The sequence below is a fragment of the Papaver somniferum genome, chromosome 2 (genome assembly GCF_003573695.1).
Source record: "Papaver somniferum cultivar HN1 chromosome 2, ASM357369v1, whole genome shotgun sequence".
Taxonomy (NCBI): domain Eukaryota; kingdom Viridiplantae; phylum Streptophyta; class Magnoliopsida; order Ranunculales; family Papaveraceae; genus Papaver; species Papaver somniferum.
The window spans coordinates 44722401-44746921 of record NC_039359.1 but is presented as its reverse complement, the minus strand read 5'-3'; the positions used below and the strand labels follow the sequence as shown (position 1 = coordinate 44746921).

The following is a 24521-nucleotide window of genomic DNA, read 5'->3' as shown; positions in this document are numbered from 1 at the left end:
ATTTTATGAAGAAAAATACCAAGTTTGGTTGTCTTATTCTTTTTCAAATTATCCGAACCTGATATTTTCTTGGCTCTGGAGAAAAAGGCAAGTTCGACTGATAACTTGTCAGCTGAACCTAGGTATGTTCTATAAAAATATAGGTTCAGTTGTTAAATTATTGGACAAACTGTTTATCTGGTCAGTCAATTTAAGTTGTAAAAGCCCAATTTTTTGACGAATAATCAGTCTACATTAAACATTCAGGTTTCATTATGAGATGCATTACAAGCCGAAGATTTCGCTACCTTTCTCGTATTTGTCACTTGATTCACGATAATCTTTAAAAAAAAGAAAAAAAAAGTTTCACCTTTTCTTCTTCTTCAATAAAACCCTACCTATCTCTCACATTCTTTTACTTCTCATTAGAAACTAAAACTAATTTTAATTAATCTACACTAATCACTAACATTTACACTAATCAAATATGGATATTGCTGCCGTTATAATAAAGACTAGGAATCACCCGGCCTACGGCCGGGCTCAACCTTTTTTTGCTCCATGTCATTAATTCATGCCCACTGAATGGATCTTTATTTACCGGTTATAATGAATTCGTTTCTTCATTTCTCAAAAACGCTTTCTTCTGTTTTTGAGCCTTTGATCTTAGTGACTTAGTCGTCAGGACATTGGATTGGAGAGCAGTCTTCAATTAAGTTAGTGGCCGGAGTCCCTAGGACATGAGATTACAGAGTAATTTTAATTAAGTTATGAGAGCTTTAATGTCCATGATGCAGTTGCCCAAAATTTAAAAAGGTGTGGGATTTCCCAGTCATTTTGATAACCTAATCTCTCAACCAAAATACTTACGATTTATGAATGGGACACCAGTCCTACTAAGTGCTGGTATCATTTCATTGATTCAACGACCAGAATCGATGGGATCTTTTTATCATATATGAAACGGTATCAACACTTAGTAAAACTGATATCCCTTTTATAAATCATGAAAATACTACAAGAGTATTTGGACACATAAGTAACCGATTTAATGGTTTCAATAAAGACACCTCTTTAACAATAGTATTGCATTAATTTATCACCAAAAAAAAAGAAAAATAAACGGTAGACCATCTAAACTACTTTACCACCAACTCCAAAATTTAGATATTTCCTAAAAGAGTTCAGACTTACCTATGCGTGCCTTTACTGATCTGCTCCAATTGTGCTTAAAAAAAAAGGATCTGTTCCAATTTATCGAACAGTCTATGCTTCGAGAACCCCAAGAAGGAGACTCCGCAAGATTAAGTTGTCTTAGTGCTGCTACATCCGTTACTTTCCCTTCAAATATTCAAGCATCACATGTAAACCAAAAATCTGGAAGTATTGAGCATAGCAAGTAAACCACTTGAAGAACACACCGTCCTCGTGCCCATGGCAATTTATCATGGAGTTTCTTTATTTCTCGACAAATCATGCCAAAACCTCTGGTGACATACATGCTAACTTTTAGGTATAAATTAAGACAACATCAAACTTGCAAAACCATGAATAAAAATACTATTAATGATCACGTTAGGATTACAATTCCACTAAAAACCGTGAATAAGAGTACTATTAATGATCACATTGGGACTACAATTCCAGTCCACTATCATCCTCTCGAACTATAGAGCATGCCTGACACTTGCACATGGCTACAAAGCCCATATTAAGAGTGTAAATGTAACGGCATTACCATACCTTGCCCAATCATTTTCATAAACATTATATAAGTGACTACATTAGGATCATAAGTTTATAACCAATTTTCAAAACTTGACCAAAGAAAGAGAACCAACAATCAACTCGAATCAAATGATAAATCACATCAGAATACTCCATGTACCTCATATCGTCAGTATTCATCATGCAACGGGAAAAACAACAGAAATAATATGTTAATTTCCTGAGTAGTGCTACTATGAGAGGTGATCCTGCAATAAAATTCCACGCAAAGGGAAGGAAGCGAAGCCTTCATGCCAACTGCCAACAATCCATGGACTCGTTATCTGCAAACGTGGCAGTAAAACTTCTCTAGCAAACACAGACATCTAATGGAGTACTTCAAAAGCGAAATATCACTGTAGCATTCTAAAAGAATTGGGAAGAATTGAATATACATTCATACATGATATTTCAAATATACCTTGTTTTGTAGCCAAATAGCAAATATCCTCGCCTTTGAGAAATTTTAAAGAACCTTAGGAGATGAAGGAGGAACACACAACTTGATCGAATATGATGCAGCTTTTGTTGTTTGATCAAATAAGGAAGCACGATCCTCTGAACTATTAACTCTAGATTTGTGAAATAAGAAAAACTTCGAAGATTCTAACCATGATGTTCCAGTATTCAGAAAGATGGTCAGTTTCTATCTTTGATAAACTAATCATATTTTGATTTCAAGTCGGTTTCTTAATACGACCTCTAAGAAAAGTACATAAGCTGCCTATATATAGATCGACCGGAATAGCCAGGGGTTAGTCCATCGTCAGTTATGGTCGGGTTAGAGTTAGGATTAGCTGGCCGCAACATAATCTCCGCCGTCCAATATCACACACCACCTTTCCTTGGAACATAGAACATTGATAGTTTTATCAAGAGTGGGAAACGTTGTTATATCAAGAAATTTGTGACCCACATGGAAACTATAGTTATATTTGTGAAAACCAATATCAAATTGATGTTTAGCTCTAAGGCAAGATTGGCGGATTAACGGCGAGGCAAGTGAGGCGAGGGTTGCTTCGGCTTGGGCCACGGTATAATTCCTGCCGTCCAATTTTTTTTTGACGTAACAGACTTCCAGACCGCACGATGCCTTAAATCAACGGCCACCTTTGACTCAAAATTAAATACCCAACAATCAATCGAGACCGTAGGATGACCGAAATCAAGGGTTTTAATTGACCCATAAACAGACAGCCTTCTTCCTTATAATATGGATGATGGATATGGGGCTATGTCCTATTTACTATTTCATGATTCTATTTTAGCCTATTAAGTATAAGATAAACAATTTGGATATGCTCGAAAACACGGTTTTTATTTTAACTAAACGTTTAGCGGTTTAGGCTTCATTTTAACTACACATGTCCATGATGGGCTTGGACTGTTAACATGGGCTTGAATGCAGGTCATGAGTGATGGACATGGGCAATATGTATGTTATGAGTGGAAGAATGGAATAGTATTTACTTGTGCTTGTGCAGAACTGCAGATGGTGGCATGGTGGTCCACGCCGAGTTTTTGTTGGTGGTGAAAGCCTATAGACTTTTGGTCATCAGGGCATGGGTCATGGTTGCACCTTTCCTGATGTCTAGGCCACCATTGGACTAATTTGACACAGAACTTGCCATTTCAAGATTTTGTTATGGGTGTAAACTGGAGTGACCAAAATGGTCTTATTACTACATGTGTCTTGTGTAAGAATATTTTTGTACGACATGAAATATTCCCTTCCCATGTAATAATTTTGGTAATCTAGATTATTGTTATATTTATGTCCGGTTTTTTTATGAGATTATTATTCGTAATACTCTTCTTTGATGGATGGTCGAGATTTAATGGCAATATTAAACCCTAGGAACTTGGTCCTCCTTCTACCCATAAAAAGAACACAATATCCATCACTATTGGGTTTGAGAATTTTATTCATAACGTAAAAGACGAAGAAGGAGAAACCATGACCTTTACAAGGTATTACCGCTTCTATGAAGATGATAGGTAATGTATTACGGATTAGCGCTATGAGGCATTTCTTATAAACTATTCTTGCATTATTATTGTGTGATTATCATGGAATTCAACGATCCTATATTTATGTATCTATAAAATTAAATCTTATAGTCGGCATATAGAGATGGTGTTTAGAATTCATGATCCGTTAAAATATGCAATAATCTCATCGCCTAGTTGCTTGTGAATGAAACATCACAGCATCACGTTACTAGATGGTGTTTTATGTGTTACTGCGAATGGAAAACAAAGGCGCGACTAACTTAATTAGGTAAGATTTTTGCTTCTCTCTTTCCGTAAACAAAACTCGGCCGCAGATGAACTACATAATTTTCATAGTTATACACTTTTACTTTCTTTGTCGTTAATGTAAGTAGCAGTCGCAGTCGCAGATTTGGGCTTGGTAACAAAGAGTATCAATCCAGATTATAAGTTTACACTGGTTTTTGAAAAATACATGCATATGCATGCAGGCGTTATATGGACGTTTTTCATATGCCTGGTAGGTTTGTATCTATACTAGAACAAAATAGGAACATAAACTCACAAAATAAGTCATAGTTGTTCTTACGTGTGCATTTTATTTAAGGGTCAAAATGTTTTTTCCTAAAATTAGTTAGTTGATAGGATCTCAACCTAGCCGATTCCATGAAAAAAATGTAATCAAATTTCTTAAAATCCAAAGTTGACTAGCCGATTATAACGAGTTCTTCATTATTGAAAAATAAGATTCATAATCTGTTAGATTGAAACCTGTTTTAAGGGGAGAGAAATTTGCTCTAGCGATTTTTGCACCAGCAGATATATGGCCGTCGGATATTGTGAGATATGATGTCATCTAAGTGTAATATAACCGGGGTTAGTGAAAATTAAATTAAAGACTCAAATAAATTTATGATCTAATCCCTCTCTGCCTAATCGGTTTTTGCTCAAAAGAACAAAGAGGAGATTCCTAAATTGTTTGGAAACACAATCCTAAAATTGATTTCATTTCAACGTAACCATAAGATTTATTCAGGTAATATTATACCTTAATCTGAAAATTTCACAAGTGTTGAATGAATTATCGAGTAAAACAAAAGGCAAAGAGGGAACAATTATCTGATTTTCATTCACCTTTTAGGAAAAGGATGATTGTAATCAGTTATGGGTTTTTATGTTCTGTGATGGTTTTTAATTTGCTATTTTGATTAGTGAAGCTTTTTCTCACGTCTCATCGAGTATGTATAATTTTAAATTTTGTCTTGACCAATCATTTGATATATCTTCATTCAGTTAATCAAATTAATGAGTTTCTCGCAGAGTGATTAAAAAGAGAGATTAAAGATATGAAAGGGAAGACCAGAAAGATCATCAGAAAAGAGTAGAAGTTAGAAGAGATAATATTTCAAGGAAAGAGATAATTTTGGTGAGATAACCACGGTTATATTATAGTTAGATGACGTCAGATCTCACTAAATCCGACGGCTATGTATCTGGTAGTGCAAAAATGCTCTAGCGCTGCTAGAGCAAATTTTTTTCCGTTTTAAGATATATTCAAATATTTTGAGGCATATATTTGTCTAACTTCGGCTAAAAAGTTACCAGCCGAACCTAGGAAAAACTGTAGATTCGGCTGATAATTTGAGTATGCCTCTAAACAGGTCTCACTAGATTAGTCCAACTAACCGAACTAGCCAGTTTTGATTCTTCGACCCAGTGCACAAGATTGATCACATCTCACAAGTATCATGAAGATTAAGATTCCAATTGAGTGAATCCAACCTAATAAACCTAGCCAATTCTAATTCTATGTTCTTTAACCTCTGCCTGCAACTCGGCCCAAGGTGCAAGATTGAGTATGTATCACAGGTAGCAGTACAATAAACAACAGTATTCACAATTCACTGGATCCAACCGAATCGACAAACCCATTTTGATTCTACGTTGTTTAACCTATATATACGCTGTATAGTAATACGCATGACTTCGGCCCGAGGCACAGGATTGATCATGTTCACAAGTACGCTAAATCCCATACGTGTATATGTATATGGTTTTGTTGACTGATGTCAGCTACGTACTTTGCTTTAAAATACTTCTAAAGAAACACAAATGCATGTTAGCATGTTAGCCACAAAAACAAATTAGTTACTGACACATTTTGATGAATTATCAGTTTTTTATGCGAGGATACCAGCCGAATAAGACATGCAACAAAAAACAATAGTTGCTTATTCTTCCTGTACGCTATCTGATATGACTATGCTTAAAATCAATCATGAAAGTGATCAAGTTAAGTTGATTATTGTCCAAAGAAGAGCCTTATCTTTCTCCTTAAAGGCTAAATGGCTAATGGATTTATCTTTCTCCTTAAAGCCACTTAATGGCTTAAAAAGGAAGATCCCATTTTGTCAGTGTTTGAATAGGCCAAGTATATCACAGGAGATAATGTTACTGTTATCTACTCTTGAGTGAAATTAGAAATGTAAATAGACTCTATACCGGTCATACAAGATAAACCTATCTTTTTTTAACTAATATACACTCCATGTTTGTGGGGGCCGGGATCTAAGGAACCAAAGCTTCGGGAGAGATAATATTCCTGGTCATTTGTTTTACCTGCAATTAATATGAATGTCTACATTATCGACAACCGTTTAGCTCGTGAGATGCTTGTGGGTGGTATATATCTTTCCTTGGGGAGTTATGAGGTTTCTCTTTTCCTACTAATGATAATAGTCACAAAGGTTTCCGGGTGTTTGAAGCAAGGACACGCTACTAATATGCCTTTAATGCATGTAAGCATCGCAATACAACAAATTGGTTATATAACTTCCTGGGGGGGGGGGGGGGGGGGGGGGTGGGGGGAATAACCAGATAATATAAACCTAACAACCAGATAATGTACTCTCCTTTTTGATTGTTGTGCAATAATAATGCGATAGTGAATCTCTTTAGAAGAGTTTATGCTTTTTGGTTCGAAAGTGTTTCACCATCTGAATTCATGATACTAATTAAGATTCTTATAATACCTTAGAGCGTCGACGGTGGTGCGACTAAAACCAAAGATCAAATACCATAAAAATGATCAAAATTTTGGTTTAGTCGGCGATGTGACGCTAGGGTGAAAGATCAAATTTGGTCGAGCGTAAATTTAATCACCGCATGAAAACGGACGGACATTTAAATTACGTTTGATTACAGGGGCGGATATTTATATTACGTTTGGGACGGGCGGATGTTAAATTAACGCCTCACGACATGCGTAATTATAAATTACGTTCCATATGAGACGGGTTTTTAATCTCCGCCTGATTAACAGGCGTAAACTCAAAGCTACGCCCGATGGAACGTACGTCAAAATTCCGCCAGTAAGAGGCGTAAATATAAATTACGTTTAGATGTGAGTATAATAAATCTCCGCCTGTTGGTTTTGACGGGCGTATAATATGTTTCCGCCTGTCGGTTGGTGGACAGAACCAAATCCGCTTGCTATGGTTTTCTCGTAGAGTGTCCTATTAACAAGAAGCTGCAATAGGAGATTTCTAGTAATACGTTAATGAATTATAAAGCTTCGGCAATGAGAGAGAAAGACTCAAGTTCAATCTCTAGGATGTGAGTTACACTAGTTTCCACATTGAGGCTGGATAACTCACTTGATATCGATCCCATGTTTGTTTGTAACCCAGTACTACACGTGACACATATAGCACAAGGGCACTGCGGGCAATGGCATCTAGCAGGAATGCTGATCTGCATAAATATCATCATATGTTTGTTTACGTTTGGGACGGGCGGAATTTTGTTCTACGCATGGAAGGGGCGTAAAATTATTTTACGCCTGAGTCAGGCGTGCTTTAAGACTCCGCCTGTTGAGAAGCGGATTATAGGTTTACGCCCGGTGAAGCGTAAATTTTAGTTACGCCCGTCTCAAACGTAAACTTGTATTCCGCCCCAGCAACGAACGGATAAATAATTTACGCCCGTTAACAAACGTACTTCTTGTTTACGCCCAGAAACAAGCGGACTTTAAATTTCCGCCCGACTATATTAGGATTTGGTATTTGATCGCGACCAAATATGGTCTGGGATTTGATCTTTGGATGGGATTTGATCTTTACTCCGTCCCACTGCGTTACGATTTCATCCCAAATTTTTGGTTATACTCGCCCATTGTGGATGCTCTTACGGTATATAGCAGCAGAAAACTCTTAAAATTGCACCAATTAGCATTGTCTGTGTTTATATTAAGGTTTTCAAGTACTACATTGTTCAAGTTTTTCCTGTTATGCTCCCCATAACAGACGCAAAGCTTGTTCACATGGGTACTACATGTTAACTAACTAAAGTTCCTCGCTATATTCCAATGCACCTAAGAAAATAAAAATGTTGTCATGGATCAGTATCCCCAAGTGGTTGGGACCATTTTACCTCCGGTGTACACGTGTCGAAAACACAATCCAAACGTTACTCGACGTCGACACGTGTGGCCAAGGACCAAACCCTGGGAAGCATATAAGCTGCCATGCAATATACCTAAAAAGCAATCTCCTACATCTACATTTGAATAATAAGTCGATATCCAAGACAAGTTTTGTAGTATTCAAGTGTTCATCACATGATAGTTGTCATATGCTGAACTAGAATTATGAATCCCAAAGTTAATGCCTCTATTACAATATTTGGATTCTAATCCCAAAGGTATGTTACTTTGAACAAAAACAAAGAAAAAAGAAATTCTCTGTTACATTTTTATTTGTTGTTAAGCTTTGATAATTAGGTCTGATTTGGTGGGAACAGGAGTGATTCAATTCAGACCATAACTACATTGCATTAAATCATATTTTAGTAATGATGCCTGGGATAATTACACCTAAAAGACTGATTATTAATTTGTACGTTTTTCTTTCTTTTCATTTTCCTTTTTTTGTTTCTCATTTCGATATGATGAGTGAGGGGCTAGTGTTTTGGTGAAAGAAAATGATGAGTTGTTTGGCTTTGGGGAATCCTTTCTTTCCGCCAATTATTGTAGCTTATTGGAGCTTAGTTTATTTGAAATTGAGCTCCAATGATGAGCTGCAAAACATAGGTAGCAGCTAGTGGATTTCATCTTTCCACGTTTCAAAGACAAAGTAGGGCTCGCCAAAGACATATTTGGGTCCATTTTAGTGTTTCAACTCAAGATCCATGTGTAGTTTCTTCTTCCCATCAAAGTAAAGAAGGAAAACACACCAAGTGGAATCCAACTCCTTATTCAACCATAGATTCTTTTCACATAGTGGGTTTTCTTCTTTCTTCCGGTACCTAACAAATCAAGAAAAAAAAAGATATATCCTTTTACCCTTGCAATCCCAAGCTAGACCAAACAAAGTAGACCATAATTTTTTATTTAGAAATTTACTCTTTTTTCAGGTTTAAATGTCATTGATTCGAGGTAATACCCACATGCCACTCATGTTCTTTCTTTTTTATTTTTAAAGCATGTATATATTAAAAAAAGTAGGAGGAAATTAGACGAGGTATATCACTCATGTTCTTGTACAACGAGCATCACTAAATGTTAGACTACTATTTCTCTTTTAGAGCAACTGCAGTGGGCGACTAAACCCAAATATTTGGTTTTTTGGACAGGCATAGTGGGACGTACTATCGATCAAATTTTGATCAACGACTAAAACCCAGACTAAATTTGGTCGCCGACCAAGACCAAACCCAAATATAGTCGAGCGTTGATATAATCTCCGTTTCACAATGGGCGTTGATATAATCTCCGCTTCTCAACGGGCGTTCGTAAAGAATTCTTCCAACGAACAGGCGGGTATATAAACTTCGCCTGTATGGGACGTTGATTAAATGTACGCCTGATGGGGAGTTGATAAAGTGAATGCCTGACTCCAGGCGGTGATAAAGTTAACGCCTTAATGGGGCGTTGATAAAGTGTACGCCTGATTCCAGGCTTTGATAAAGTGTACGCCCCATGAATGATTGAACTTGTACATAATTCAAATTTGAAGTGTGAAAATATTGGGGAAGAGCAAATATTTTGCATCTTATGCTTCCACGAAACTAAATGTTTTCATTTTGGTTTCTAGGTCAAGTGCAGCATGTCATAGCTAATTTTGTTTTTGATTTCGCATATAACACCAAATGAATGTTGGAAGCATCACACAGCAAAGGTAGAAGTAACCATAGTTTGGAGGGCCAGGAGTACAAAGTACAGACAACAAGCTTTTCAAAACACATCCTATATACACGTCTCATGGGGCGTTGATTATACAAACGCTTGGCTTCGAGCGGTGACTTTACGTACGTCCCATGGGGCGTTGATTATACAAACGCTTGGCTTCGAGCTGTGACTTTACGTACGTCCCATGGGGCGTTGATTATACAAACGTCTCTTTTCCCGGCGTAAACTATAAGAACGCCTCGTATCGGGCGTAATCTTTACCAACGCCCCACGTCGGGCGTAATCTTTATCAACGCCTTAATTGGGCGTAATCTTTATCTACGCTCCACAATCAAACGAACATTATACGTTCGCTCGACTAAATATAATCGCCTACCACTACGCCACACGACGTCCTAAACTCAAATTTGGTCTTTTTTTTTAGTCTTTGGTTATACTCGCACCACTGTGGGCCCTTAGTACACATAGAAATAGAGAACAAAAAAGAATTTCTAGAAACACTGTAAAGGCAATTCCTACAAGGAGAAATTCATTCATATATCTGTGATGATCCATATTTTATGGACTAAAAATGTCACTATGCCGTTGAGTAGTCTATCCGATTATAAACTGACTAAATACCTCATTTATATATTTTTTCCTCTCAAACCTGTATGCCTGATTGGCTTCCAATACACAAAATTACTGAAGATGTTGGGCTACATATGGTCTCCAACAATATTTGTATGATGGGTTGCTGCGAGATTGGTAAAATGAGGTGTACTGCTGAGTTAAAAAGGTTGCCAGTTGGAAAAAACCAGAAGTGGCAAAAGTGGTTGTTGATACCTATGATTCTCTGTGTGAGGAAGGTGTCCTCCATGGTGTCATAATCCGGAATGAGCATGGTACCGCTCTTAATGCTGTGATTAACATTTTTTTCCCCTGCCACTATCACTTTGCATGAGTTACAAAGCGTCGAGTCTGGTCACGAACTTGCTCATCAACATGGTTTACGCAGAATCTCTCTGCGGTTTGGTTCAATGACAACTTTAAGCTATCTAAAAGAAGACAACAGTGAACTTCCATGGACCTATCATCATGTGTGCGAGTCCATTAAAAGAGTCAGAGCTCAGCTTGAAAAATGCACTCCTTCTCATACCTATAGTGAAGCAAATGGCGTACTTAAGAAGCTTGCTAGCTACAATCCTGCCTATAGTTTTATCTAAATACATCCAACTTATTCACTGATGAACTGAAGAAAAACATTACAGAGATGCCATGAGAGGATTTCCTATGCATATTAGGAGTAATCTGTAAGGATGTTCCTATTCGGGATCAACTGTTTTTTCTTGTTTTCTTGTTTTTGTTTCGTCTTTTTGTTTTCTTTTTGTTCTTTTCCTTGTTAGTTGGGATCTCCTTAACCCCCATCCCTTTCCAAAAAAAAAAAAGAACAAGGCCGGAGTTTTTTATTTTTAGGATAGACGTAACCAGGGACCGGAATAAACGTTCTTGAATCAAGTTACGATTTTGTTCAAATTCGTAACACTTATAAGCGTTGCTAAGTCAAATTTTTGAAATAGGACACTGAAAAGACGGATGGGTATTTAGTAAAAAAAATTGTAAATATCTGGTGCATTCCTTCAATTACGGATAATCTTACCTCCATGCCAGAAAAAGAGTCTAAAACAATGATTAACGGCTATATCTGGAATACCTCATATTTTGCCTGGCTAGTGTCCGGCCGAGGTGAATTATTTGGGGACTTGCATTAGAAAACAAAATAAGACATTTTGAAGTAATTTTCAAAAGCCGTTTGGCCAACTATTTTCACAAATATCTAATTTATCCTGATTAATTAGTGTTAGTTAATAATTTTAGGTGAAAATTAACAGTTTTACATGTAAAACCAACTAATGTTAATTGAACTTCCAATAATTGAAATATAGAAAAAGTTTCATTTTTTAAAGAAAAATCACCACCAGAATCGGTATATGTTATTGCACTCGTGGACCAATTCGGGTTTGTGTTCTTCGTTCACGATAGACATCAAGAATTGGTATGGTTAGAAACCAATTCTAACACTCACCATATATAAATCGATTGCTCACAGATTGTTGCACGTAAGAAGAAAAAAATTATTCATACTTTTAAGAGATATTCATTCATCTCAAATCAAACTAGACACTTTCTTGGGCATCACGGATGCACTTTCATCAAGCCTTTAAACTCCTAGGTAACCTTAGTGGACGAGTTATAGTCTCGTGAGGGTTTACATATAGATCTACTCGCAAAATCTACAAAAATAGTTCGAAAACTCTTAATCTTCACCGGAAGAATCTCCGTCTAATACATTGAATGACATATGATCCAGATTAAACTCCAGAATTTCATACTTCATGAATTTATAGCTTTCAAAAAAATATATGAATTGTTCACATTTTTCCTCCAAATAGTGCATTTTTTGCGATTGCCTCCTATACAAACAAAACACGAACTTAACTTTTAGTGTTTAAGTGGAAGATCAAGCAACCAAGCTCATGCAATAGAAATTGATAAATACTTACAAATTCTAGGATCGACAAGCCTAAATGGACACAACAAAATATCTTCTTTTGTATGCCTATATAATCAGTAATCCCTATTTGGATAAGTTGGAACCTTTCGTACATTTGTCGCCAAGTTCTTCCTCTTGTATTTTCAAAATCTACCACAAATTTGAGATACACCCTTCCCCAAAAGAGGTATAACCCTTTCGGTTAAGACATATTCACGTCGGGTTTCATTGTACTATATTTTGGCTACAGCCGAATCTCTGGCGGAATCAAATGATGCCATGCTTGTATGTAGAGGTATAAAATAGGTAGTTGCATTGTATATGGAGTAGAAGTGAATAGAATGAGAAATTTTTGGGTAAATTGGGTCCGGATATGACGTCTCTTTATATAGAGAAAGAACCCAACGACTATTCTTTTCACAAAAAGTGAAATAATTGAGCACAAATAGAACTCATTAAAGTCCACCGATTTTGTACTGATGCCAAAAGGTATCGTTATATGTCATTGTCCATTATGGACGATTATGGATTTGAAAATCAACAACAAAGTTTGAAGTTTCCACCGACCACAATCGGTGGATATTATCGCATACATAATCTGATACAAAAAACTGACTTATCTAAGGCTTACAGAATTTGATCATACATAACAACTACATAAACTGATTCCATGTTTGTGTTTACAAAAAAAAAATCATAATTAAAAACCAATTGTACTACAGATTTATTGCATACCATAATTGTACCATAAACATAATAATCAAAACCATAAACATGATTATCCGAACTATAAGTCTTAAAACATAACTTACGACTTCAAACAAGTAACTTAATAATTTAAATTTAAAATAGTTCATAATAAAGTATAAAGTCATCAATGATCAGGCATCAGCATTGTCAGCACCAGCATCACCGGCATTGGCAATAGCAACAACACCACCTGCATTGGCAGCAGCAACAACAACACCATTGGCAGCAGCAGCTTCTGTTATAGCTTCGTTCATTTCTTCCCACAACTTATTCACCTCTCTATCGTGCACCCTCCAAGTTGTAATTTCATCCCTCTTTCTTCTGGAAAATTTGATGGGTTCAGTGACCTCTTCCAATGCAAGTTGGTCAGCAAGTGACAATGCCTGCTCCAACTTGGTCTCCCTATCGTTGGCGAACTTGTACATGCTCTTATTTACAACCTATGGTTTCCTGACACCATCTTCTTGTTCCATGACCCGATTAAAAAAGCTCAAGTGACCGAAGTCCATCTCTACAAAAAAAAAAAACACGCAATCGGTATATTAGATAACTGTAGATCCCCCTATGATGTAGAATCGGTATATAAAACAATATATGCAATCCGATTCTGGTATAAAATTATATAGAGAAATCAAACCCAAGAATAGATATATGAGGAACATCCTATAAACCGATTCTTATGTGACTTAAAAAATACTAGGAATTGGTTTATGCTAATGCAGTTATAAACTGATTCCTATAATGTCTTTTTATAGTCTGATTATAACCATAATCGGTAGATGCTAATCACCCCATAAACCGATTCCGATGCATGTTCTTCATGTAGGCAAAGAAAATACCAGAAGCGTTATATACGATGCTTCAATATAAATCGATTCTGGGTAGTATCAGAGATTGTAAAAAATTGGGTTTTAGATGCCTAAATCAATGAATAAATGAGTTTAAGAGAATGAGTTTGATTTGGATTTACCTTACGGTTCGGTGATTTTTGACGAAAGATTACAAAATTTTGATTAGGGTTTCAGGATTTGTAAAGTTTAGACGAAAATAGAAAGTTATTTCTGTTTTAAAAATTTAGGTTTTGTCTTATTCTGAAAATATAAAGATTTCTATTTATATGAGTTTAGGATTAGGGATAATTTGAGCTTACATCGATCTTTTCACCTATTTTAGACACCCCATAGTCATTTGAATAAATTGGGTGAAAAAATTGTTTGGTCGCAAACTAGCTAGGATATTTTGTACTCCAATACTAATTTAACCTTGTTTAATTGAGGCCCCAAAAAACAATTGGGGACCTCCCACTAGAGGATAAAGTAGGTCATTAAAACCTAATTTCAGTAACCCCTTATCCAAATATTTTTTTAAATGGCTAAACTGCCCCAAAATAATTAGTGTTAATAATTAATTAAGTTAATTTAATTAGTTTGATTAGATTATGTTAGATTAAAATTAAATTTTAGAATTAAAATTGGAAAAAAATAATTGTGTTTTTGTGATTTGAGAAGAAGAGGAGGAGGTTTTAGAGAAAAATTTGGGGTTTTTAAAAATGAATGATTCAAGTGGGGGAAATGATGTTGGGGAAGGTTCAAGCAACAAAGATGATTGTGTTGATGGTAAGATTATCTTAAATTCTCCTATGGATTGGATATATGTCACAAGACAGAGAAAGAGTCGTCAATGTCGAGGGGCGTATACCGTAACGACTCTACAAAGTCGTCAATGTATTGACACCGAAAATGACGACTCAAACCTGCAACTTTTCCAGGTTATGAAAAATCGTCAGGGTAATATAATACAACCTGAAGAATCTTAGTAGCTTGGGTAGGAAGAGTCGTTATTTTGTGTGTTTATACCAAGACGACTCTGAAATTTTTTGGGACAGAGATGCTATCTGTTTTTCACCTAGGGTCGTTGACGTTTAAAAGGGGTCGTTCATAGAGGATCGTCATAAGTTTCTATATTATGTTGACGACTCTAATCTAGGGGAAAAAATATGAAAAACCAAAAATAGGGTCGTTATCTTCCTCATGATATACCCTGACGATTTTTTATGGTCTCTATATGCATATGAAAAATCGTTAGGATTTAGGCTTGTCGGGTTAACGACCCTCTTACTGCAATGAAATATTTCGGGTGAAATTCTTTTTTATTTCTTGGAGTCGTTAATGAAGAAGAAAAGAAGAGCCGAGAGAACGAGAGGGAAGGGAGTCTGATTTCTTGTGTTTAGAAATAGAAATGAATTGGGGACTTAAAATTAAGGGTTAATATGATTTTAAGATTTGTTATTAGTGAAGGGTAATATAGTATTTTAATTACATTTTGGTACCCTCCTGAAATATTTGGGGTGGGTATAAAATGTCTAGACCCCAAATTGTTTTCGGGACCCGATTAAACTAGGTCATTTAACACTTGGTATAATTTTGATAAAACTCTGTAATTGTACTCGAGTAGGTAAGAGAAACTGCAGTGGTGCGAGTATAACCAAAGACCAAAGAGGAAAAAAAAGACCAAATTTTGGGTTTAATCTGGTGTGTGACCCTACGGTGGAAAAACTAAATTTGGTCAGACAGACATTATACCAACGCTTGGTGTGGGGCGGGGAGTATACGTTCGCCCGGTGTAGAAAAAAAAATAAAAAGAAAAAGAAAAAAAAGTGGGGCGGAGGTATTAAGCCCGCCCCACACAAAAGATTAAAAAAAAAAAAAGACGGGCGTGCATTATACGTTCGCCTGGTGTGGGGCGTGGACTATACGTCCGCCTGGGGTGGGACGTGGACTATACGTCCGCCTGGTTATGGGGCGTGGACTATATAAACGCCCGACTATATTTGGGTTTGGTCTTGGTCGCAGACCAAATTTGGTCTGGATTTTAATCTTTGATCAAATTTTGATTGATGGTCCGTCCCACTACGCCTATCAACTGGACACTATATTTGGGTTTAGTCGTCCATTGTGGACGCTCTAAGAGCATCCACAGTGGGCGAGTATAACCAAAAATTTGGGATGAGATCGTAACACAGTGGGACGGAGTAAAGATCAAATCACAACCAAAGATCAAATTCCAGACCAAATATGGTCGCGACCAAATCCCAAATTCTAATATAGTCGGGCGTAAATTTAAAGTACGCTTGTTGCTGGGCGTAAATTTAAAGTACGTTTGTTAACGGGCGGAGATTTAAATTACGCCCGATGAAAATTCAAATTAAATAAAAAAGAAAAAGAATGAGGCGGACTTTTAAAGTCCGCCTGATGAAATTTTCGAAAAAATGGGGCGGACTTTTAGAGTCCGCCTGATGAAAGTTACAAAAAAAATATAAATGGGGCGGACTTTTAAGGTCCGCCTGATGAAAAAAAAAATGGGGCGGACTTTTAAAGTCCGCCTGACGAAATTTTAATCTTTGATCTTTTTTAACCGTTGCGTCACAACACGGACTAAACCCAAAATTTGGTCTTTTTTTTGATCTTTGATCTTTGGTTTTGATCGCACCACTGCAGTTGCTCTAAGGACCCAAGGAAATCAAAGTGAGAATTTTTTATTTTCTTTTCTATATAAACATGATACATAAGACAAAAAAAAAAACAGAAAAAAAAACAACCCAGTTCACTAATGTGTAATGCTGGACTGAATTGACCTAACTCACTGTTACTTATTCTCCATAAGTGACCTTACTTTGTTTTTATTAATAACCAGAAGTTTCCCCGATAAGTGACCTTACTTACTTTGCTTGCTACTTTCTGGTTATTTTTTTCATTTGGGGAACTCAAGAACGTTGGGTCGGTAGCTCTTTTGGTATAATTACATGAATAAAATATACAAACCAGCTAAAACCTACTCCCTCCATCCCCATTATACCGACGGAGAAGTGAGTTTCTCTTACAATAAGAAATTTTTTTGATTTCTTACATTTCCATCCTCTTTCCTGTTTTATCCTTTGTATCATTTTTAACACTAAAAACATTAACTTAATTATGATGATAACTATTTGTAACAAAATTACCTTTTTGTAGTGCTATTTGTTTAAGAATGCATAATCTTCTTAAAGTAATTCTGAAGATATGAAAGCACTCATTTGTCTTGAGAAGAGGGTGAAAATCTAATGTTGTGTGTGAAAAGGGAAGCACAGTGAGAAATCCAACAGAAATAGCTTAATTATGTTTCGTCCAATAAAAGAAGTGGTATTGCCTAGCCTATCATTCTTTACAGAAAGAGGATCCGCTCTTCTTATACTATTTCGTCAATCATTTTTTATAAACATAACAAATTTTATACTAACAGCTTAGCTTATTTAGATGTTAAGGGATTTCTCTTCTGGTACAAAGAGAATATAAGATGAGCGCAAAGCTGGCGTTGTGCTAGCTCATGCGTTAGAAATCGTTGAGGAGGCTTCATTGGGGATTAGAGTCGGCTAATTTGAATCGCATCTTTACAAACAAAGGGACTTGTCATGATAAAGGCAAAAGAATGGTAGGCGTAAGGAGGGAATCCAACCAATAATTCAACAAACTCGATGAGAAAGAAAGGCTTTCGAAAGAAGACAAAACAGAACTAGAACGAAGCGAAGCCATTTATAACTCACAGTTGCCCAAAAATGGTTGTGATTTATAGTACATGAAAAGTAAAGGTATTTTCTAGTATTGGAGAAATCATTCATCACTGGCACTGCTAAAGTGTACTCCTGCGCTTTATTCATATTACTTCCAAAATCGTAGCCTTTAAAGGCCTCCTACCTAGTTGCATTTTTCAAAAAAAAATTCAAGTCATTATGACAAACTTATTGGTAGCACCACTTTAATACAACAGTGACATCTTATGTATACTTCTCTCGGGATATTAGTGGAACATGTAACACGGTTTGAACTTACAAGTTCCGAGTAGCCTTTTCTCATGTCCAGCCGTGGGAGCTCCTTCATGGAAAACAAGAAGGGAGGCAATCGCAATACTGTGTAGCCTTTAGCTTGAAAAGTAGTTTCAGTGGAGATAGGACAATGCACCTGCAAGTGAGCGGCCGATTCTCCTGTCTTGTAACACAAAAGAAACCCATTAACCAGTATTGGCATGAAAGTTTCATTACTTTTGAGGATGGTGTTTGGAGTTTTGCTTTGGAACCACTAAAACTCACAAATCTCGATCCCAAAAATTGCAAATCATATGCATCGTGTGTGGTAAAAACTTCCATTTTTTTAAATAAGGGAGGTTCTCAAGATGCTAAGAATGAGATACACCTCGATGGGCACTTGTTAAGGTTTCAATGTCCCGCCTATCGATTTTGTGACGCCACCAAAACCAGAGTTTTTAACGGTTTTATGTGTGTGATTTAGTTTTAATTATTCACATCCATATAAAGGATGCTTTCCTCAACATTTTCATGTCGATCTCGAGTTAAAGGCTAGATACCAAAGAGTAGGTTTATGGAAGATTAAAACTTCAAATCAACCTTTTAGTGCTATTAAAGAATATTAATCTTTGGCTGGTCAGATTAAAATTACATTCGCCTAGCTCAAAAAAATACTCCTTCCAGAGTTCCGGTAGCCAAATCCTTCCTCTGGGCACAAAGTGTCTACAATTTTGATGTTAATCTGTCTTTTGGTTTCATACAGTGGCTATCCAATTTTCACTTGTGCACTCATGGTGTGGCCTTCTTATACTGCCAAAGAAATTGTGCAGCTCAAAGCTAAAATGGTGTCACCTTGGAAAAATTAACCCATGTACACATTCCAGTTTCAATATCTTTGATAACAGTTTCACATTGCAGTGGTTCAAGTTGTGTTATGAGAAGATTCCATGTAATTTGTAAACAATACAACATATACAAAATTACTTCATTTTTTAGTTATCATTTATAGATCTTTTCCCCCTAATTACATGTAAAAACTAGTAATCAACTAAGAGGGCTTTTCAAGCCAAAGGAAAAACAAAGGAGAAAAGCCACTTCTTTTCTTTCTTCTATCACTGCTATTCTATTCTTCCTAAACAAGAACAAAAAAACAACAACTTATGTTTCCACTGATCAACGAGCCATTTTGACCCCTTTCATCTTGTTGGACATAAATCTTTTCCCCTCCCTTACACTCTAGAAATCATTCTCCGTGAATATCGTTTCCATTCGACTAATCGGCACAAGAAATCCTTAACTTCTGCTGGTTCACGTAAAGAATACGACGCATTTGTGTTTTTTGGAAACTTTGATACAAGAATACCAAAACCTTGATCTCTTTCGCGTAAAACCTGATCAGCCAAATGAAAATCATGTGAATAACGTATCTCGTGACCAGAATTTTACAAGATAATAAACAAGATAAGCGCAAAACATTAACTACCTTGAAGGCATCCTCGTCGGTTAAATCATCACCAATGTAGATCGGAAATACGTTGGTTGAATTAGCATATCCTAATAGAGAAAATAACACAGTGGATTGCCAAATTAGAACTCCATTTCATAGTCTCACCAACTAAAAAGAAAAAAACAACTTTAGAAGACCTTGGTTAAGTGTCTTACCAAGTGACTCTAGTAAAAACTCCAGGGCTTTGCCTTTGTCCCATTTAATAGTAGGACGGATTTCGAAAACCTTTCTCCCTTGAGACATTCTAAGTTCAGGGTATTCTTTGATAACTGATCTAACTAGCTCAGCCAAATCATTCCATCTCTGTAATGCATCAGAACCACAGTTAGAAAAGATTAAACTGATAATGGCAGGCACATTAAAGAAAACAAACTGCTAAAATGCATGTAGGACAGTGATTTTCTTACCTTCTCTTCTACACATCTAAAGTGAACAGAAACACAAAATTTGTTGTTTTCCACCAATGCTCCTGGGGTTGATTGAACTTTCTCAATCAAAATTCTGGTAACCTGAAAAAACAAATAATTATTCATTCAAAATACATTCAAAATCACTAAATGGATTTTAATTTAAAAAGAGAGAGAAAGCAAACAAACCTCGTCTATCAAGGGTAAAAAATCATTAGCTGGTTGGAATAAGACAGGTTTATTAGTCTGCAAAATAAATTAGTAGACATTCATATTAGAAAAAGCAATTCAAAAATGATAAAAGAAAAAAATAGAAATAATAATTTTGCTAAAATACTTACTTTGTTATTTCTGGGACCTTTGGCTGGACCTTTAATGTCCATACCATGGCTTCCTGCATAATATAGCTCTGCTAACTGTACAAAGCTATAAACCTGCACAAAAATTACAAAAAGAAAAAAAAAAACTTAGATTTCCGGATTCAATTTTTCACAACCAAGTAAATTTTATTAGTGGTAAAATTAATTTTTTATCAGTACCTTATCTCTGCTTCTTCCACTCACAATTGCAGTTGGGAAGTACCTTGCTACATCTCTTACAGCTGTTCTCATCTGTTTAATTACAAGCAAATTAGATTTTAGAGAAAGACAGGGAGACAAGAGAGGCTTATTGGTGTTTAAGACAGAGACTGAGACTCACCGATTCAGACATAAAAGCGCGATCAGGATCGGCAACAATTGGGGAAAGAGTACCGTCATAATCCAAAAACATTACGATTTGTTTCCCTTTTGATGCATTGATAATTTCATCAAACATGTTCAAGGCAGATGGATGCTGCATCTGTTCAAATTGAAAAAAGAAATCAATATTTGAATGAACAGAGAGAAGACAAAAACAAATGACTAAGAGGATTTGAAACTCACCATCCAGGATTGGTCATTGTCCATTGTGGAATTGAGACGAGGAGGAGAAGAAGCTCTCATTGAATCAACCCAAGCATTGACTCTTGTTGTTCCTTTGTCAACACCAACTACACTTGTTTCAAGTTTCTTTAAAAACTGTTTCTTTATCGCAAAGTTATAACCATTATCAGTATTCATCTCCATTGATGAGAACAGAGAAGATGATTTTGCTACAATCTCCATCATATTGTTAACCCCTGCAGTTTGTGGTTCTGAAACCATTACACTCTGCTTTGTCATTTCCTTGTTTTTCCTATTAAAACACAAATAAAAAAACCCCTAAAATTAGGCACATGAATAAAACAGAGAAACCCAAGAGTTGTTCTGGAATATAGACTGTAAATCAAGAATCCAATAAAAACCCATATCTTAAATCACATTAATATACCTATGGAATTCAAAGAGACCAGACAGGGAGAGATTGAAACAGGACTTAAAACTCTTCTTCCTCCTCTAGTTCAGAGAAAGAGATAGAGAAATTTAAGGGGCTTTGTTAGTTGGGAGAAAGAGAAGTTAAACTGAAAAGGAATTGATTGATGCCGAGGGAGGAGAAGAAGACTTGTGAAAATTATGTGTTTGTGTGGTGGTATTTAATATGAGAGGGGGAGGAGAGGAATGTTGGGTACTGATGAGTGAGAAGCAAATGGTGGATTGACGAGCAATATTTATAGATTTTTCAATAGAGAGAGAGAAACAGACAATTTACACAAACTGAAAAAGGAGAAGAAAAACAATTACAATAACAAACAAAAACTATATAAACTTGGGCCACAAGTCCTTCTCTTTCGTTCAACTTCCTTCCGAAAACCCATGTGGGACCCATATGAAGAGGCCCGCCCGAGGCCAAAGAAGTGAGAAATGTGGGGCCCCCGAGTAGAAAAAGGAGACGACTCCTCGTTATTTATGCTGTTGAAGGAGTTGGGAGTTAATGAGGGAGCGACTGTCTTTTCTCTGTTCATTGCATTGCTCTCTTTCCGCCGTCTTCATTCTCTGGGGAAACAACTGCGTTGCCAACCTTGGGGGTGAATTTTTCTACCCAGTCATCACTCTCTCTTTTTTTCTCTATGGGCAGGGAAGAATTATCATCAGACATGACCCTCACGTGGCAATATTACTCCAGGTCGATACTCGTATTAAACGCGTAAAAACTTTAAAGGTGACAATGGTGTAAAATGTGTTTTCCATTTTTACTTTTGTTCCTTTTGGGGTTTGCTAATTATTAAGATTACGAATGTAGTGTACGTGCATTCGTACTGTGGTAAATGCTAGTGTTTTCACCCATAGCTTTCAAATAGTTAAGAAGGTAAATTTTCCATTCTAAAATCAAAATTGATAAATTCAAGTATCTTGGGCAATACATATGCACACTTCTGGAAAAAAAAAAAGAAGGTATATTATTATTTGAATTGTTGGTATTGAATGATTTGTTGGAGATTCATAAATCGGGAGAGAAATAAAGAAAGAGAAAAAAAAAACAGAGAACTACACTGCTTGCTACTGATTTGAGTTCTTGACTTCAAGTTACAATTTAGCTATTTATAAGCCAAAACATTGACTCAGTGGTCATTCTCACTTTACACGACTACAACTATTTAAACAAATGAAACAACTCGTATTTGTAGAATTTTTTCAATTGGTTGTGAGATCAGATAACGTGAACCCTAAAATCTTTGAAACTTATGGACCCAATAAAAACTTCCATTAGTTCAACACTTAAATCCTACAAGGTAGAAGCATCATCAGTTAGAATAATATCTGACCCATTTGCATCAAAACTTAACACCTTTCCCTTGATCCAAACATCAAGTTACACAGTTGCGAAAACAAAATTCTAATGCATTCCTATTACAGCATTGCTCGTTTGCTCTACTGTGTCATGTTGATTGATTCATCAACAAAAAAACATCTCTGGTTTCATTCAAAGAGTCTAAAAACTCCATAAGACACCTCTTCAGTTGGACGCCTGGTGATAACACTTTGTCACAAAAATAAATCATCAACAAGATAGAACTACGTTCTTTTTCACATGCCTGTTAATATAATAAATGAAACCAAACTTGATGCATTGCAGCTAAAAAATGTCTTCTCAGACATATCAAACAGTCCCGAGAACTTTGCAAATAATCCAACCTTCATCTGAAAAGACATCACTAAGACCAAATAGCTAACACTTCACAAGCAGTGGAAACAAGCATATCCTGGACAAGCGATTCAAACAATCTCATCTGAAATAATTGACGATGGGCAACTCCTTTAGCATAAAAAATCAATTGAATGAACCTTTAAGGGGTAATACTTCAACAACAAAAAAAACTCACACAAGTACCTTCTCGCAACACCTAAAGAAGAAATACACTTGAAGAATACCCCTAATAAGAAAAATCAATCCAAATATTTATTTTAAACTTTTCCGAAGATATAAAATCAATCAGTTGCAAATAGCAACAAAGACTCAAAAAAAACGATACATTTCAAGTTTATTACAACAACCTCTGTGAGTAATAAAAACAAACACTTTGTGGATAGAAATCTTGAGTAAATGGATTACACCTCAAGCACCATATTGCACAGCTCACAACAATAAAACCGAAAATATGCGAGTAAAACTAACTTGAAGATAATAATATGATAATCCATCAAACAACAACCATGTCATCAGATATAGCCTCGTTGTCTAATATAAACAAAATACAACTAACACTTCCACAGGCATATTTAAGAAGGATAGGCATGAGTAGTCTTACTTAAAGAAGGAAATTTCGGTTCAACAAATGTTCTAATGCCAATGAAAACCAAAAATAAACAAGAGCTTTCTCTTACAGTGTCCTCTTGAGTGAAAACACAAACCATAGAAAAAACGAAGAAGAAGTTTACAAACCTTTTTTATTTCCTTCAAACTTTGTTTGTTTCTCAAGCAATCACGCATATATTTAAACAAAAGTGTATAAATTCTCTTGAAACAAGCAAATGGCATTACTAATATTCGTTACCATCAAAACAAAACTAAACAAAACAAAACAAACAAAAAAACATATATGTTGCATTTCAAACTTTCAGTTTTACTCAATAAGTTGAAACTTAAATATGAAAATTCACCCGATAAAACAACCAAACTAGGCATCTGAATTACTTTCTTTATCTCAAAGAATACCTTCTACTTTTTCTCTTCAAAACTACAATCGTAACTAAATAATCACTGGAATCTTTACTCTCTGTATCTCTCTACTCTTTACTCGAAAAATATCTCCACTCTCTCTCTCTACCCCTACCCTGATACCATGTTGGAGTTTTGTGATCATAAGAGGAGAAAGAGGGAAAAATTTTAAGAAAAACATAGAACTACATTATTATTGATCAGAGTTCTTGCCTTCGTATTATAACTTAGCTATAAAAACTAAAACATTGATAAGCACTATCACTTCACTGACTACCATTATCTAAACGGGTGGAGCAATTCCTCTTGTATAACCACTTTTTCAACTGGTCGTGGGATATAAATCATGAACTCTAAAACGTACAGACCCAGAAATAACTTTTATTAGTTCAACACTTAATCCTACAAAGTATGAGCAAGATTAGTCAAAATAGAATATGATCCAT

General features: G+C 35.9%; 1 protein-coding gene and 1 long non-coding RNA gene across 2 annotated transcripts; both read right to left on the bottom strand.

The window, feature by feature from the left end:
- Positions 1-1092: 1092 nt before the first annotated feature.
- Positions 1093-2421, bottom strand: LOC113353175. The gene is made up of 3 exons (XR_003361122.1): positions 2168-2421; positions 1868-2030; positions 1093-1466 (listed from the first exon to the last, which is right to left on the bottom strand). It is a non-coding gene; the product is annotated as an uncharacterized LOC113353175 (long non-coding RNA).
- A 16594-nt stretch (positions 2422-19015) lies between these two features.
- LOC113347513 (probable trehalose-phosphate phosphatase H) lies at positions 19016-21556 on the bottom strand. The gene is made up of 10 exons (XM_026591188.1): positions 21310-21556; positions 20883-21174; positions 20659-20799; positions 20499-20570; positions 20301-20393; positions 20149-20205; positions 19960-20061; positions 19708-19855; positions 19529-19599; positions 19016-19436 (listed from the first exon to the last, which is right to left on the bottom strand). Exons 2-10 carry the CDS (start codon positions 21159-21161, stop codon positions 19275-19277), a joined length of 1125 nt encoding a protein of 374 aa, XP_026446973.1. The 5' UTR covers positions 21162-21174; positions 21310-21556; the 3' UTR covers positions 19016-19274.
- Positions 21557-24521: the final 2965 nt, after the last annotated feature.

Coding starts and splice junctions, on each gene's coding strand:
- LOC113347513 (XM_026591188.1), bottom strand. CDS start 21,161: ATGACAAAGCAGAGTGTAATGGTTTCAGAACCACAAACTGCAGGGGTT. Junction 20,800..20,882: donor ACAATGACCAATCCTGGATG/GTGAGTTTCAAA, acceptor CAATTTGAACAG/ATGCAGCATCCATCTGCCTT. Junction 20,571..20,658: donor GCGCTTTTATGTCTGAATCG/GTGAGTCTCAGT, acceptor GTAATTAAACAG/ATGAGAACAGCTGTAAGAGA.